The 16,609-nt window shown below is 35.7% G+C and overlaps 1 protein-coding gene across 3 annotated transcripts in view; it reads left to right on the top strand.

Annotated features, from left to right (window-relative positions):
• PPARG (peroxisome proliferator activated receptor gamma) overlaps window positions 1–14,334 on the top strand; it is a 61,181-nt gene extending 46,847 nt beyond the window's left edge. For all 3 annotated transcript variants that reach the window (XM_064454346.1, XM_064454347.1, XM_064454349.1), the window contains exons 6-7: window positions 3,059–3,509; window positions 10,870–14,334. In XM_064454346.1, the coding sequence (XP_064310416.1) occupies window positions 3,059–3,509; window positions 10,870–11,117 (699 nt within the window). In that variant the 3' untranslated portion in view covers window positions 11,118–14,334. The remainder of the gene's footprint in view (window positions 1–3,058; window positions 3,510–10,869) is intronic.
• Window positions 14,335–16,609: the final 2,275 nt, after the last annotated feature.

The raw sequence follows: 16,609 nt of genomic DNA, 5'->3' as shown, positions 1-16,609 counted from the left end.
TGTGTTCTTAGTAACTACGTACCTGTATTGGGAAATAGAATAGAAGTGGGGTGTGTAATTATATATCTTGTGTACTCCTCTTCATCCTAAAAATGTCACCAGGAGGCCTGCTCCTTTTTTCTGCAGCTGCCCTCTCTGTACACTCTGGAATGTAACAGAAATTTGGGCAGGGTTACCTATGGTGCTCTCATCTTTCTTTCGGGACGTGTGCTTAAAAATCTAGGAAGTTTGTTTCTGAGGACCCACGTGCATCAACAAACCCTACTTTTGTTCTATGAAGTTGTCATAGAAATCAATTGGCATGTGGTTTGCTGCTCTGCTGGGCTGGGTGCTTAACAAATATCTGGGCTTAATTAACTTGCTCACGTCTGAAAGTTACACTGATGCAATACTCATGCAGTACATATATAGTACGCCATCAATGACCTTCTACCTTTTTACTGAAAGTTTTAAAAATTTTCCAGATTAGAACATAGCAATAAAACAATAGACATAGGATTCAGCTTTTCATTGCTGCAAATTTTCAAGTCTTTTTTAAAAAAATAACACTGAAAGAGTGATACTCGGTATTAAATTGTCACAACTTTTATGCTATTTGAACTGTAATGGACTTTGTGCTCTGGAACATCAAACTGTTTACTATGGGCATAGTTTATGGTGTTTTGGGGTTTTTTTAATTGCTATATCATCTGCATTAACTGAAAATTATTGGATATGCTAAGTGAGTGTGTCAAAACTAAAATGACTAACTCATCCTCTTCTGCAATATACAGTGCTCATTTGACATAAGATTCTACTCACAAAGTTCATCTGAATCTTTATATTAAAATTTCTTCAGCTATTTTAAACTCTTTCTTGATTTTCTTCTTCAAATGTCAGTAGGCTGGTGGCACAGTGTAGTCTTTCTGAAGCACATGTACATGCACAGAATAGATTACTTTTTCTTTCACTTGGTGCTCCCACTTAAGATTTTCTAGAAAGAAAAGAATGACCTACTTGTACTAAACCATGCATTTTAAAAGTCTCCTCTAGAGTCTTGTTATTCCACTGTTTTGCATATACATATATATACATATGTACAGATATGTATAAAATGATTTTTCTGCTGCCAAAATAGCAAAATACTTTATCCTCCTGGCTTTTCTTAGTGCAGTGTGTTTATTTTTTCAGTTTCACACTGAAATCCTAGTGCAAGTGGAAAAATAATGTCATACCTCATACTCTGTTTAACTGAATCTCATGATCCGGAGCTATGTTTGCCTGTGGTTACCACAAAAGTGACAGCACTACTTTCATTTGTCTTGTAAGCAGCAGAATATTGATTTAACTAAACCATTTTGAAAGCTGAAATCCTCTTGTGCGGATGCTATTTTTTCAGTTCACAGACAGATCCCTGCTTTTCAAGCAGCTCTATCAGTTAAAGACAAAACTGTCAGCTGTCATCCCTCCCTCTCTTCCTAGTGATAGCCAGTCAGAGCTTTGCGTTCGACTTAGCCTGAATCAGATGACTGAACACTATCACAATCTCCATCTGCAGAACTACAGGAGATGGAAGTAGTAACCTCTAGCTGGTGGGCAGTGATAAGTATCTGTTGGCAATATCCTTGTCAGAAGGCATGACTAGACTCTGAAGAAAGTAGCTATTTCCAGTTTTTAATATGCCATAATAACTTAGCACTGAATGACTTCAAAATTGGTTTAATAAAATAGGAATAGAATGTTAGGAGTTTCCAGGAGATGATTCTGTGGGAAAGGACTGCTGACTACAAATAGGAAGGCTTGGGTTGTTTTTGAGTCTGTTCTGCAGCTTATAGTGAATATGAAACCACGAGAACGAGCACCCATATGAATACGGCATTAGAATCTGTAATCATAAAGGATCTTAAATTTAAAAATGCATTTCTCTAGTCCAATTGTTGGTATATAATTCCTTGTATGTTAATCAATCAGGTACGTTAACAAACTGTCATGGTTTAGTGTGGTGTTTAGTTGCTGACTGGGGCTGAACCACGACAAAAACCTATTAAAATCAGTAGGTATTTGTTCTGTGCAGCAATGAACTATTTAATCATTTATCCTCTAAGGAAAAGATTCTTCAGATAAATTCAAGAAATCCTCACTTAACCACTTCTTTAAAAACAGAAGCTTCTTCTGCATATTGTGAAGCAGACTGTTTCCAGATCCTAACAAAAGTATTCCTGGCACTAGTTTTTCTAATCTGCTTTCAAAATTGATTTATTCCAGTTGAGTTTATTTGACAGTCTGACTCATTCTTGTGCTCTGAATTGTGCTGCTGTAGTTTGTATCATGTTATTTGTGTTTTCTTTCCCATTGACAAGTTGTTTGAGTTTAAATGTATCCTAACTTGGTTATTTTTAAAGGAATTAACCGCAAAATGTTAAATTTATCAGATAATCAATACCATAAAGTTGATATTACTGGCAGCACTCTCTAGGATAGAATTTGAAAGTAACATGACAGTATGTGAAGTAATCAAAATGTGAATATATTCTGTCTCTCTACAAAAAAGAAATTATATCATCAGACATGCAAACATGTCACTATACACTTACTAGATTCTGTTTTTTAGAAGCCAGTAAGATTGAGGTAAAAGGAGTAACATTCCAATCTTTTGTTAGTAAGAATTCTAAACTTTGAATTCTGGTGTTACAGAACTTCCATAAAACAAAACAAACACAAACAAGCAAACAAAAAAGGCAAAAATCATGGATATTTTTAAATAGTGTTCCTTACACCCATACCCTAATTATTAAAAAAATATCAGCCTATTTTTAGAATGTGGATTCACAGAAGACGTGAGAAGTCCTTAGGAACTACTTGTCCTTTCTATAAATCATTTTAACATTGTAAGGATATTTGCTTTAATAGGTTTATGAAGATTTAACCCTGTTTGATCAACTGCTCTTGATTTATTCCTCATAGATTTCGAAGTCTTTTCTGACGAGGTATAGCTCTGTATGCTATTTCAGTTTCTTAGGAGTCAAATGTTCATAGCAAGGACATTTAAAAGTAAATATATTTTTCTTTTTATTTTTAGCCATTTGTTATTTATGACATGAACTCTTTAATGATGGGAGAAGATCAAATCAAGTGCAAGCATGTGTCACCGCTGCAGGAGGAGAACAAAGAGGTAGCAATTCGCATTTTCCAGCGATGCCAGTTTCGCTCTGTGGAGGCAGTGCAGGAGATCACAGAATTCGCCAAGAACATTCCAGGTTTTGTGAATCTTGACCTGAATGATCAAGTAACTCTCCTGAAATATGGGGTCCATGAGATCATATATACTCTCCTGGCTTCTCTGATGAATAAAGATGGAGTTCTTATATCTGATGGACAAGGTTTCATGACACGGGAGTTTCTGAAAAGCCTGAGAAAGCCTTTTTGTGACTTTATGGAGCCCAAGTTTGAGTTTGCTGTGAAGTTCAATGCACTGGAATTAGATGACAGTGACCTGGCAATATTTATAGCTGTCATTATACTAAGTGGAGGTAAGTGCTGTCTTTTATGGGATATTTTATAAAATAGAATGGACACATTTAATTCCTGTCCAAACAGGAAAGCGCTCAGCACTGCAGGATGGGACTGAGTTTATTTGCACATGATTTTTTATTAGTTTTCATCTTTCTCTTGTTGTTTGCCTTTTTTTTCAGTTTCAGGCACAAACTGAAAATGTAAATGACCTGATATTAATGATGGAGCTGGAAATGCCTGCTGAATCAGCAGTCCATTTAGTTAGAAAACAAAATCAGGACTATCTGAAAACAGGAAGGGTGGAATTTCACTGGCAAAAGCTTCTGAAAGTTAAAATTCTGCATGAGGTTTTTTTAAACCTCATGTGTGGCTTGCTAATCATACACAAATAACTTTGATTCCAAAACAATTTCAAAATATATGTGGCATTTGGCTTACAGGATTTAATGGTGGGTTTTTTATTGTTGTTGCTGTTTTTTCATTCATGCAACATTTTCTTTGCCTTTGAAAAAGACTGCATTTCTCAGGAAAGCGATGGTCTCCTAATGCCTGAGAAAAACAGGCATTGTGTCTCTGCTCTGTTCAGATCTCCTAAGCTGCTCCATTTGTAATAATGTTTATGTATTATGCTTTGAGCAAAGCATGAAAGCCCAGGTATCAGACTACATCCATTCTAACACTTCATTAAAAAAGACACTGAATTTTCAGCTTTCTTGAAGACAGTCAGAATGTTCTATCTGATTGTGAGGAGATGCAGCTATCATATTTTGTGAATTAGCAACTGCTACCCAGATTTAGTTCACTTAGAAACCTTTTCACCAAGAATCTGAGATATCAGATATATATTTCAGGTCAGATTGAAGGTCGTCTAATTTGGCCAATACTAAGTAAGTGATGTCGCACAAAGAAAATTTTACCCAACTGATTTGTGTGTATTTTGGCTTAAATGGTACTGCAGATATCAATGGGAGGAATGTGCTGAATGTTCTGAATTCAGATCCTCCACAGAGCAATGCAGAGTATTTTGTGATTAAATGCAGAGTATTTTGTTATTAAATTATGTTCAAGTGATCAAAAACAACAACCACATGCTATTGTTCTAAAACCCAACGTTATGTTGAGAGTGCATTGTTACAAATAGCTTCATTTAAAATCACGTGCAATTACTTCTGGCATTGTGTTTCATTCAGTAAAAATGTGGTATCACAATATGGTTTATTAGACTAACTAAATCTACTTCAAACAAGTGCAGTTCCCAGAAGACATTTTCTTGTGCAAATCTTTGAACACAGTGATCCCAGAGGACTCTGAATTAATTCAGGAAGGGAAAATATGTTACTTGTATATTTTTGGTTGGCTTTGATGGGGGAGGAGAAATTATTAGGGCACTACACAAAATATGCCAATATTTTGCATTTTCTAATATAACGAAATTTGACAGATGAGAAACAGGCCTCGCAAAGTCCACTCCTATTTGAAAAAAGAGAACCTGCAATCTGCAAAACTAGGTCTGCTATGCTTCATGATGCTTGGCGTACATTAGAGGAAATAGGTACGATGTGACTAATTTCACATTTTAAATCTCAGGAGGACAATGATCCACAGCATAAAAACTGACTATGCTGAACCAGATCTATCATAAGACTTTTTTCTAAGAATACTTTGTAAACAGAGATCCATAAAGAACTACCTGAATTGTAATAGATAGTTCTTAAATAATAAGGAAATCCATATTAATATTCAAATCTATATAAATATATAAATCCATATAAACATAAATCAGTCCTTTCTAGAAAAATCCTTTAATTTCTTTATTACAAAGATTTCTTACTGTCTTTATTCAGAATTTTTTTAAAAAAAGCATGATAGTTATTTGTAAAAACTGAGTTTATATTTTTAAAACAATTAAGCTTTGTTGCCAATTCGAGAGTGGCTTTTATCATGGAAATTACAGTCAGATGGTATATATTGAACTGTATGCATTCCGTGGGACTATAATACCTTTTGCAGTATGGAACTGAAATCCTCTTTCTCAGATGCTCTTGATTCTGTGAGAGCTATGTCCTTACAGAACTTAATTTCTGTAAGAACTACATGAATCGAGATTATTTCATTGAAAATAGGATTTCAAAAACAGCTTATATTACCTCAAAGACTTTACTAGCTGCAGGAATACAGTAATGTTTAAGTCACTTTAAGAAATCTTGTGTACAAATATCTTAACAGAAAACCACTTTGTGAAACAAAAAAAGATGCCAGCCAAACACTCTAATTCTAAGTGAACCTGTCATTGCCTAGCAGAATTATGTTAGTTCTGCTGGCTCCACTGGTGCTGTCTCTTATGCACCTCTGAAAAGAAGAGAGAAGGGAAAGAGAGTGATAATTCCAGCTGGAACATTACATGTAGAAAGCTTTTCATTGTGAAGCAAGTGTTAGGAATTTGCCACAATTCCTATAAAACAGTCCAGCCTTTTGATATGGAAACAGTTGCTTTTGTGTTATATGTAAAAAGGCAAAATGCCTATATAACAGTAATGAGAAGCTGATAAATTAACTTAATAGCAACAAAATTAAAGTACTCCCACTTCCACAGTCAATCATTTTATTGATTTTGAGCTGCTCAGTGCAGCCTCACTGTCTCAGTGATTCCAAATGTTACTCTGAACTCATTCTAACAAAGCTGAAGTTCTTAATGTTGGTATATTGCACTTTAAAATAATACTATAAATGGCAAATGAATTCTAGTATTCTGAATTTAATGCTGATGAGACAGAGATTGTGTGTGTGAGCAGTAGGATATTACCTTGTTTTTACAGAATTGCTTTTGCCATTAACAGCAATGCCAAACTCTCGGTACGACATTCTTTGACTCATAATAACTTTGAAAAATGTGCTTTGGTAAAATGAGATTTGGAAAAGTTTCTTCAAGGAGATAGTCTTCCTCACTGTTGTATTCCTCTGTGCCGCTGAGGCATATGCTCAGCCCATAGTGAGTGCCATGGTATACATGTTAAAGAATTTGAAACATCTTTAAAAATATTATATACACCTGAGCTGAAAATGAAGTCTATCATAAGAAGAAGGTTTAAGGAGAGTAAGTTGGATGTCTGTGTTTGGGCAGGAAAGATAATAGTCCAAGCTTGATTGGGATAACCCACATTTGTAAACAGAGCAAACTCAGTCAAGCAGGTTGTTGTCAAAGAAAGAAAAAGCTCAAAAGGTAATTTTGTAGCATGTTTACATATCATGGATGGACTTGAACTTTTGCATATCTTCTGCAGTGTTCAGGATATAGTGGTGTTTGAGAATTGTAGTAGGGTGTACCTGTAAACACCCAGACACCGTTAGTCAACGTGCAGTCAGACTAGGATTTGAATTCAGAAATGTTGCTAAATTCACTTTTTCTGTTTTCTGGACGTGTTCTTTACAGTACATTTTGAGCCATGAATCACAGCTGCTTTTTTAAACACTATATTCAATACTTTTACTACACTCTGAGATCAGCAAAATTTGAAGTTTTATCACGGAGTAGTGCCAAGAAATAGTTCATATTTGACTGCTACAGAAATCCTGCTCTAGCAAACCTGTCAGAGTAAAGAAATGCTTCCTAATCAGACCAAGAACTGCAGATAATCACTGTGGGCTTTGAACCAAAATCCTAGTGACTGCAATACAGAAGTGTCAGAAGAAAAACCTCAAACTGCTGAGTCATATCTGCCTCAGCAAAAGAAGTAGTACAGTTGTTCAGTCAGCCATATCTTTGTCTGTTTTATCACATTAAGATTTTAGAACATGTATTTAAATGCAAAATGCACTTAATCAAAGATATTAAAATACAAAGGTATGAGTAAAGGCAATTTCATATGTGAGGAACAGAATAAAAAATTGTAATTATTGTTAGGAACATGAAAGGAGTATCCAAATCTGTAATCTGTTTATTTAAACAAATAAAATATTTTCCCAAGATAGTATAGAACATCAGTTTACACAGTCATATGGTTGACACTCAAAACTACAGGGCTATTAGTCTTTCCTAGTCACTGTGAACATTTTCTTACTTAGAACAGCTTCCTGTAGAATTTTTAAACCAAATGAAACAGCTGTATGACAATGAATGAAGATATAAACAAAAACTGAATAAAGGAAAGAAGTAATAAAAAGAGAATTGTGTTATTTCCATGGCATAGTCTGAATGGATAAAAGGCAGGTCACAAATAGCACATAACAAAAAAAACCTGAACTTCAACAAACAATCTTCTGTATCAGAAAGGTGTAAAAGTGGTGTTCAATTCACTTTTAGTTATCTGTCACATTAATCATTTCACCTCTCTTCACTTTGGCCTTCTGTAACCTAATTTCATTGTATCATAAGAATATCCTGCTACAACTCATTTGGTTTTGTCTTTCACTTCCCACATAAGTTCCCTTTTCAGGTTTCTCTGTGCACTTTCAAAAAGCATTCTGCCTTTCTTAGCCTATTCAAAGGCCTCCACCATGGTATCACATCTAGTTTACTCCCATTTCTGTTTCTTCCTATTCTCTGTCAGAATTTTTCTCGAGGCCTACTGTTAATCATTTCCTTTGTATTTTTTTTTTCTACAAGCTACATCTATTTGGAGCTCCTTGCTGCATAAGATATACCTTTTGCTACAGTAGCCAATGAGTCTGCAGCATATATATTTAAGAGCATCTTAACAACTTGAAATATACCAAAATACCTGTATGTTAAAGCTTTTGCCTCCTATTTAATTTTTTTCTGGTTTAGGTATGTTTCTTGGAACAGAAACAGCATTTTCCTCTGTAAGACATTTTTACTGAGAAAGTATAGCAAACTGTCAACACCCAAAAAATAATGTCCATATCCTGAAGCTCTCATTCATGAAAAATCTCTCTTGCTTTCAATGGGAATTTTCCTTCCTCTTGAATTGGTTTATTTAAAAATAACATCTGATGATCTCCTAGGCTTTTGTCATAGTCATCTTTTCTAACTCCAGTTCCACTGGGTCATTATAAAACCATTAGACTGGGTTTTTCAAAGGAGCTTAAGGATTTTAGGCACTTAACTCTCACTGAACTTCAACTGACCTCAGGCACCCAAATTTGGGGGACTCCTTGTTAGGTTCCAGTCTCAGAACTGATCGCCTGGATTTGCCTCCTGGACTCTAAAGTTGCACTGGGGAGCACAATGTTTGAATTGGGTTTCACTTCTGAAAAACTCACACCCTGAAAATTCCCACCATTAGAGAAGCAGGGGGCAAATGGAGATTAATCTCAGAGGAAATCAAGGCCACAGTCTTTGTGCTTTTTGATTTTTTTATATCACTGTACACTGAGTCATACCCAGCTAGTTCAGAGTTCATCTGCAACACAGAGGCAAAATTTAAAGCTATCACAACCCAAAGCCAAAATTATTAACAGCTTTGAAGTACTGAAAGTTGGGAAGTTTCCGAAAGATGTAAAGACGACAACTAGATTTTGCAGCACATGCTATGCATTTAGGTAATCTAAAAACAAATATCTAACATTTATCAAAAATTCTCTAAGTAACTAAAAAAAATTATTTTATAATATTGCCAAAGGAAATTAATAAGAAGGATCCATTTGTTTGGAGACAATTTTCTGCTTGTGTTTATTTACTTACAGACACTCTGAATCATATTTTATGGTATTATCAGTTGAATATCATAAAATAGTGATCTCTGCTAGACAAGAATAGCTTATTAGCATGAAATACCAAATGGAAAGAGTGGCCAAAGGGGTCACTGAGTCCAGTCACCTACAAATGAAAGCAGTCGCTTCATAAAACCACCATCAAATAAATATCAAGCTCCATATTCAAACTTACCGTTATTTCTGTTTCTGAAAAACTACCACCAAACCTCACCTCTTTGAGAGTTAACTATCCTTTCCTAATGAGTGACGTACATGTATTCACGGCTTGTGTATACTCATTTGTTTTCATGCCAACTTTGCCTTTTAGTTTACACTGCAATTTTTTCTCTGTGAAGTAAAACCCCAATGTGTTTATAAAGAGCTTTGTTTTCTCTCAGCCTTTTTTCTAAGTACACAAGCCAAGCTGAGTTTAGTAGAACTGGATGCACAGAAAGGTTAATAAGACCATAGGAAATAACAGCCTATTTTTAAATTTTTTAATATAGATCAACCTCTTGTTCTTTCTGAAATGGTAATACTGCCTTAGGAAAGTAATTTAAAGCTAGCTATAAGCCCTGCTTTTTATTGATCAGCCTATGAAATTAATTTCATAGCTATACAGCAAATGTTATTTAAATTATTGACTGTTTTTTCATAGAGTGTGCTGGTAATCGGGAGGCACTACCCAGTATAAAGTAGTTTAGCAGTAACAAATTACTGGTGATCATTGTCATATGTGAAGATTTAATAATGTTAAGCAACTTTATTAATTTTCACAGCTGTAGAACCAAATAATTTATTACCTCAAGTTAGAAAACAAATGTTACAAATTATTATTTAATAATAACTGCAACCACTTAAGAAGGTATTTGGGAACAGAAAGAAATAAGAGAACAGCTAATATTGTGAAAGATAATAATGGTTAAAAAAGAAAGATTTTGCTTCTTGCCATAGAATAAGATATGCCAAAGATAATCCTGGACTCTCACAGCTGTGGCAGTGCAAGCAGCTGACTTTGGTTGTAAACGTCCATCCCAGATTCCTCCATAATGGGGGACAACTCTCTGTTGGCATGACCCCAGCAAAGGCATTTTCTGTACAAGCCACATCTATCAGTCCTCCACTGCCATAAGCATTTGTGGCTAAGCTGATGAGCTGATGCTAAAAGCTGTCATCAGACTTCTTAATAGCAACTGGAACTTGGGTATGGAGAAGAACTGAACCTGTGATTTGTAAATCTCCCAGGTTAGTATGACTACAGAATTTGAATTTATGCCTTTTTATTATCTTGATAGCTTAGGATCCACCTGAACAGGAAACATTTTTAATGATAGAAGATACATGCAAATCCATCTGAGTATACATTGATTTTCCAAAACTGAATTACCTGGTACAAACTGTTTATCCCACAACTATATCTTACTCTTCCTTTCCATAAACACTCTCAGTTTACCTTGGAAAATGCATTGTAGTATTGTATAAACCTGCCTCTGTATCTGCTCCACACAAACAGCTTGCACTGTTTCTAAGACTAGTTTTACAACTACTCTGAGCAAATTCTAGTAAAAACTTACAAATAAATACATTAAGAAATTGTCAAACAGTCCTCAGGAAGTGCCATATGTAAATGCTAAATATACTAAGAAACCTTTAGGAAATTAATACATGAGCTCAATGTTTCCATATTCTTCATAAACTTACAACTCCTGGTTTTTTTTTTCCCAGATCGCCCAGGTTTGTTAAATGTGAAGCCCATTGAAGATATACAAGACAATCTATTGCAAGCTTTGGAGCTCCAGCTAAAGCTGAATCATCCAGAATCATCACAGCTGTTTGCAAAGTTGCTTCAGAAAATGACGGACCTCAGACAGATTGTAACAGAACACGTGCAGCTGTTGCAAATAATAAAGAAAACGGAGACAGATATGAGTCTTCATCCACTCCTACAAGAAATCTATAAAGACTTATATTAATGACCATAGTAGTTCTAATCCGCTGACATAATGTATGTTCTTCAGATTGCACTATTTCTTTGAGGGAAAACTTTGCATACCTAAGAAATTACTGTGAAACAGCATTTAAAAAGAGAGAGCTTAGTATAGTAGATCTATTTTATGCATATTGTTTATAAAGACACATTTACAATTTACTTTTAATATTAAAAATATCTATATCATTAAATTGTTGGCAGTATTTTCAGAATTAATTTTTAAACTATATTATTTCTTAAAATTGCTTGTCCAGTATGATTGATGCTTCACTGAAGTTGGTCAAGCACACAGCTAAATTTTCAACTTAAAAATAAAAATCCTTCTCCTTAAACATTTCTAGGGAAACATTTTAAGTATTACATTTGATTTCGTGCTCCCAAGGCAGCAGCAAAATAACAATAAAATTGAATCACATATAAGTGTAGCTTCCTATGAGAGCTTAAAAAGCAAAAGTTAGAATGTCAGGTCTGACAATATTTGTGCCTACCGTAACACAATTTTACACTGATAGAGCTCTATAAAGAGGTCTTAGTGTAAAGGCCCACCATTTATGGGCAAACACAAAAACTAGATGCTGTTTCAGGAATTAATTAAGTAAGGAAGATGCACTGCTCATCACTCTTAGGAAGCAGAGTTTCAGTTACTTTGTTCAGGCAAGTCTGAGGCAGGTGGAGCAACAGCATGGGCGGAGACACCATGCCGCTGTCCCTGCCAAGGCACAGCAGCTAGTGCCCATGCAGCTTTCAGTCACTCTGTGTAGCCTGTAGGTGGAATAGGTTTGTACAAACCACTTGGCCTGAGACCTTCCCAAATTATTTGATGAACTATCATTGAACAATCTATTCAGTCAAAAATATCATGGAAAACTGGAATAGTGTGACTCTTCCTAAACAAAAGCATGGTCTGCATTCGTTCTTTAAAACAGAAACCTGTAACGGAAACCCTACTATGTTAGCCTGACTTGAGCTATCGTTATTTAATCCCTGGGAACAACAACACTTTGAGAAGTACATTGCTGTTAAGATTGCTAATTTTCATATATATGTTGCCCTATAATGCCACCAAAGATTTCCACTGGGAGCAAAGCATAGGAGAGTGAATAAATTTAGCAGAAGGTAAATTTAGTTATACTAGCTTCTTTTGGTATTCTCGGTACTGATGTGAGATTCCCTTAGATTCACATTTAGCCTGGCCACATCTACCATTTCTGAATGTGACCCCTGACAAAGTCATGCAGGTGTGATCCACACTGTCCACACTGGTGGACCCAAAGAAGCCATGTTGGAAAAAAAAGCCACTAATTGTAACATATATATTGAAGTAAGGAGTGGTCCTCAATTGAATAGCCTTAGTTTCCTCACCATGTCCAAATTTTATTTATGTAGCAAAAAGTGTGCCTTAAACTCAGTGAGACAAGTTCAGTGGTGGTATATAAGTGGACCACAAGGTAATGTAAATATATATGTGAGTGGACTGGATTTTCAGGGAGAGTAGATTGGCCTTACTCCCAATGTAGACCTTGAAAAGCTAAGTTGGTGCAAATTACGCAATAAAGAGGCTGACAGAGGCAAATATTAAAATAAATCCTTAAGCTCGTGCCTTCTACACCTGAAAATGTTTCCTACTACTTATTTCAGATAATCTCTGGGCCTATGGTCAGTAGTAAGCATTATGCCTACCAGGAAGTTTGGAGAGTTGGATCATTCAGCCTCAAGGTTTAAAACCCACATATGAAATTGCTCTGAGATGAAGTCAGTATGAGGCTAAAGTGAACAGCTTTGATCTTCACTAAGTTCACAATGAGATCATTTCAGGTAACTTAGAAATGATTGCCCTAAAGCAAATGGAATATTGCATGTTAAAGCTCAAGATTGCATGTTTCCTGCACATTTCAAGATAGGCACATTGTGCTAGCTGAGCATTGGACTCTGACAGGAATTATACACACACTAATTTGTGGGTGTTACAATTCAAAAGAAAATATTGTCTCTCTTCTCGTTTTAAGTTGTTTTCCACTGGACACTAGCCAGTTGAAATTCTGCCATCTATCACTTAGTGAGAGAACCTCTGTTTAATTGAGGAGTTCATCCCCTCCTGTAGGAGGACGTAACAAAGATTAACTGGCACTGAAACGGGCCACAGCTCCAACACTGAATTCCTATGATAATAACACATAGCAAAAGCTATTAATCTGAGCCTGCATTTCTTATATAATCCAATTTTACATAGACTTCACTAGAAATGAGAGTTCAAAATTAGTTTTTGAATAAAGAAGAATTCTGGGGCATGTTCTTATGTAAGTAATATTAAAAAATTCTTGAAAAACACAGTGGAAGAGATGCACTCACAACGAAATAAAGTTCATTACTTTGTTTCAGGAAAAACCCCTGTGTAACCAAGAAGCACATTAATTCAAAAAGCTTAATTCTACTTTATTACAAGTGGTAATATTTTTGAAAGTAGCATTTTAGCAGTGAAGTTGTTTAAGCCATTCGTTCCAATATGGACAAATACAATCCATATATTTTGAGAGTGGTAGCGTAATGGTAGTCATAATGGCCTAAAAATAAAAGAGAAGACACTTTTGCAGGAACAGGTGTTATCCTTTATTAGGATGAAGGGACTGAATGCCCAAAAGCCTATACTTTTCTTTCAACTGTATAAGCTGCTCTAATAAAATACATTGTTCTCCCTACATCCTGTCTTCTCTTAGATTTTGATAGTTATTCATCATGTTTTCCTCAAGCTATGGAAAATGTTAATTTTTATGTGAATTACTAATCACAGAAATGTCCTGATTCTAAACGGTTACATCATGGTTAGGAAGTTTTGCCTAAAATACTTTTCTACAAGAATAGGTCTTAAGGGAAAAATGTTCATTTAATGGACAATTGCTATGTACTAATTTAGAACAAATGACTGTTATGAGGATATGAAAACATTTTCGCAAAAAATAGCATTTTCTCTTGTGAATTGTATTCAGAATTTTGATCTAATTGTAAATACCTTCTGTTTCTATGGGACTTTATTTATTAAAAACAAAAAAACTTGCTAATGGGAGTTTATAAGTAGGTTGTAATATTTTCAGTCTCCAGCGTTTTGGTTAGAATGGGCTATGCCATAAGTGAACAATTTGTTTTTTGATCTTCAGTGCTACTAAAAACATTTAGCAACTCAAAAATAGAAACAGTCAGCTGGTATGTGCCTTCTTTTGAAGAACTTGATTTTGAGTGTGTTTTATTGTCCTTCCTTAGTCATCCGTTCACTACATTTTAACATCTTCAGAAATGATGTGTGGAGTGGGATACTGGTACATTCCCACAGGCTTTAAAACTTCTGAGCTGTTACTCTGTCTTGTATTTTACACTGATCCACTTTTTCTGTAGAAAAACATCAGTGCTAAACTACATCCAGAGAAAGTTATTTGGTATACCTGCACATATCCAGCAACTGTCTGCCCAATTTCCCTCACCAAGTCAAGCATAAAGTAGTCATCAAAACATTTTTTGTAGAAGCTCAAAGGTCTCTGTTTAACAGGAAAAATTACCTTATTCAGACAAAGTTCATTGGTGAACATTTCTATAGTAAATATTGCTGTAAGTGGCCCAGAATGAACATTTAGGTGAGAGAAAAACATTTCCATCATCCCCATTATTATAGCAAAGGCAGCTGAGACCATTTTAATCACTGTTTCCACCACAGCGATGAAAAACTGTTTCTCTTTCTGAGGCAGGTAACTAACTGCCTTGCAGCACTGTGTGAAAGGAAGCAGTTGTGTGTACATAAAATAATCTTTTCCTAACATAGACAGCCCTTCAGTAGTCTAAAATACTGAAGCCTAGAAAATGGACTTCCTGATAATTGCTGTCATGCCACAGGCCTGCCCTGCCCTGCCCTCCCTGCCCTTTCACTTTAGCAGACGCACTCTGGGTTTCAATTCACTGCTGGTACAGTTAAGCCCTGGGGGATCAGGATTTAATATTTGATTTGCATTTGTAAACTCTCTCTTGAAGTTGAGTACATTTTAGTGGGACTTCTTCCTTTTAAATAAGAGGTAATATCTCTCCCTTAGACGGATGTAGCATCAACTTTGTAAACATAAGCAATACAAAGCTGCAGCTAAGATTTAGGGAAGGAGGAAAACAAAAATGAGGGGAAAAACCCCCCAACAAACTAGCCTCCTGGATCAGCAGTTCAGTCATACACCTCTCAAATGCTTCAGGTTTTCATTCAAGCATTGGAAAAAATTACGTGCCTCATCTTAAATCCCATTCCAGCTGCCTTGCCTACGGTGTTAAAAATCAGCTGCATAGGTGTGTCTCCAATTACATAAATACAGCAATATACTTTCACACTTATCAGCAGTAACTAACCCTGAAAATGTTGACGACTGTAGGAAAAACAAATTCTGAATTTCTGATTTTTCATTTTGATATGCAGGGTATAGATAGGAAATTAGAGTGGTGAAGCAGCACATCTTAAATATTGCCCACTGGCTTTAAGAAAACAATCAGTAGCAAATGACTGGCCCAACAACAAAAAGAAGTAAGGAAGATTCAAGAATTTCAGATGCAATATAATATTATTATATATGTGCATGTGCACATAAGCAAGGACATATATAACATTCGTTTATAGTAGAGCTCCTAACCAGAAACCATTACTAGTAATCTGTGGGTGGAAGAACTGCACACAGTAAAAAATAACTGCTGCTTGTTACCTTTTTGCTCATACATTCTGAGAGTTGCCTCAAAATATATACCACTCATTTTCCAGTAAAAAAAAGAATATTTAGATACAAGTATTTTTGCTTCTGATCCACCTACATTGCCATCTGGCCCTCTATTTCATCAGTCCTCTTTTGCCACACCCCTACTTTCAGGACATAACAAATTCAGCTGGATTTCTCCTCAGTATGTGAGCTGTGAACTTTGTCTGAAGTTTCAGTGTCGAGTTGGAGACGGGTATGAGCAACTGCAACTCAGGATATGGAGATAGTGTAGTTTCACACTGTCTGGTCGTTCATCAGACCTGGCAAATACATACTCCATTTCAAGGACATACAGAGCGTCCCTGTTTATGGTACCCTAGTCTCTGGACCTCCTTGTTCTGTATAAAAGCTACACACTCGCGAAGATACCAACTCTTCTTCCCAACATGCACAGTATGTAATCTCAGAAACATATCCTAATCATACTTAGTTGTGTGGAAGGCACGTAAAGTTCCTAAAAGCGATTAGAGAGTCCTGCTATACTTAGCCTTATAGACGCCAGCACTGTTCCAAGTAACTTACACACCAAGGCAAGGCAGACAAAGGGAGGGAGCAGTAAGTGAATTTTATGCTATCCTGTTCAGGATCCACGGACAAGAAACAACACTCAGCTTAGTAGCCAGTCCAATTGCGTAGGCTGCCTCTTACAGGTTTTTACATTTATACTTTGCAATAGCCATTACCTTATGAGTCTTTATGTTTG

This window comes from Phalacrocorax carbo, chromosome 6 (assembly GCF_963921805.1).
Source record: "Phalacrocorax carbo chromosome 6, bPhaCar2.1, whole genome shotgun sequence".
Taxonomy (NCBI): Eukaryota; Metazoa; Chordata; class Aves; order Suliformes; family Phalacrocoracidae; genus Phalacrocorax; species Phalacrocorax carbo.
Note: the sequence above shows the minus strand (reverse complement) of the source record. Positions and strands in the feature narration are given on the sequence as shown.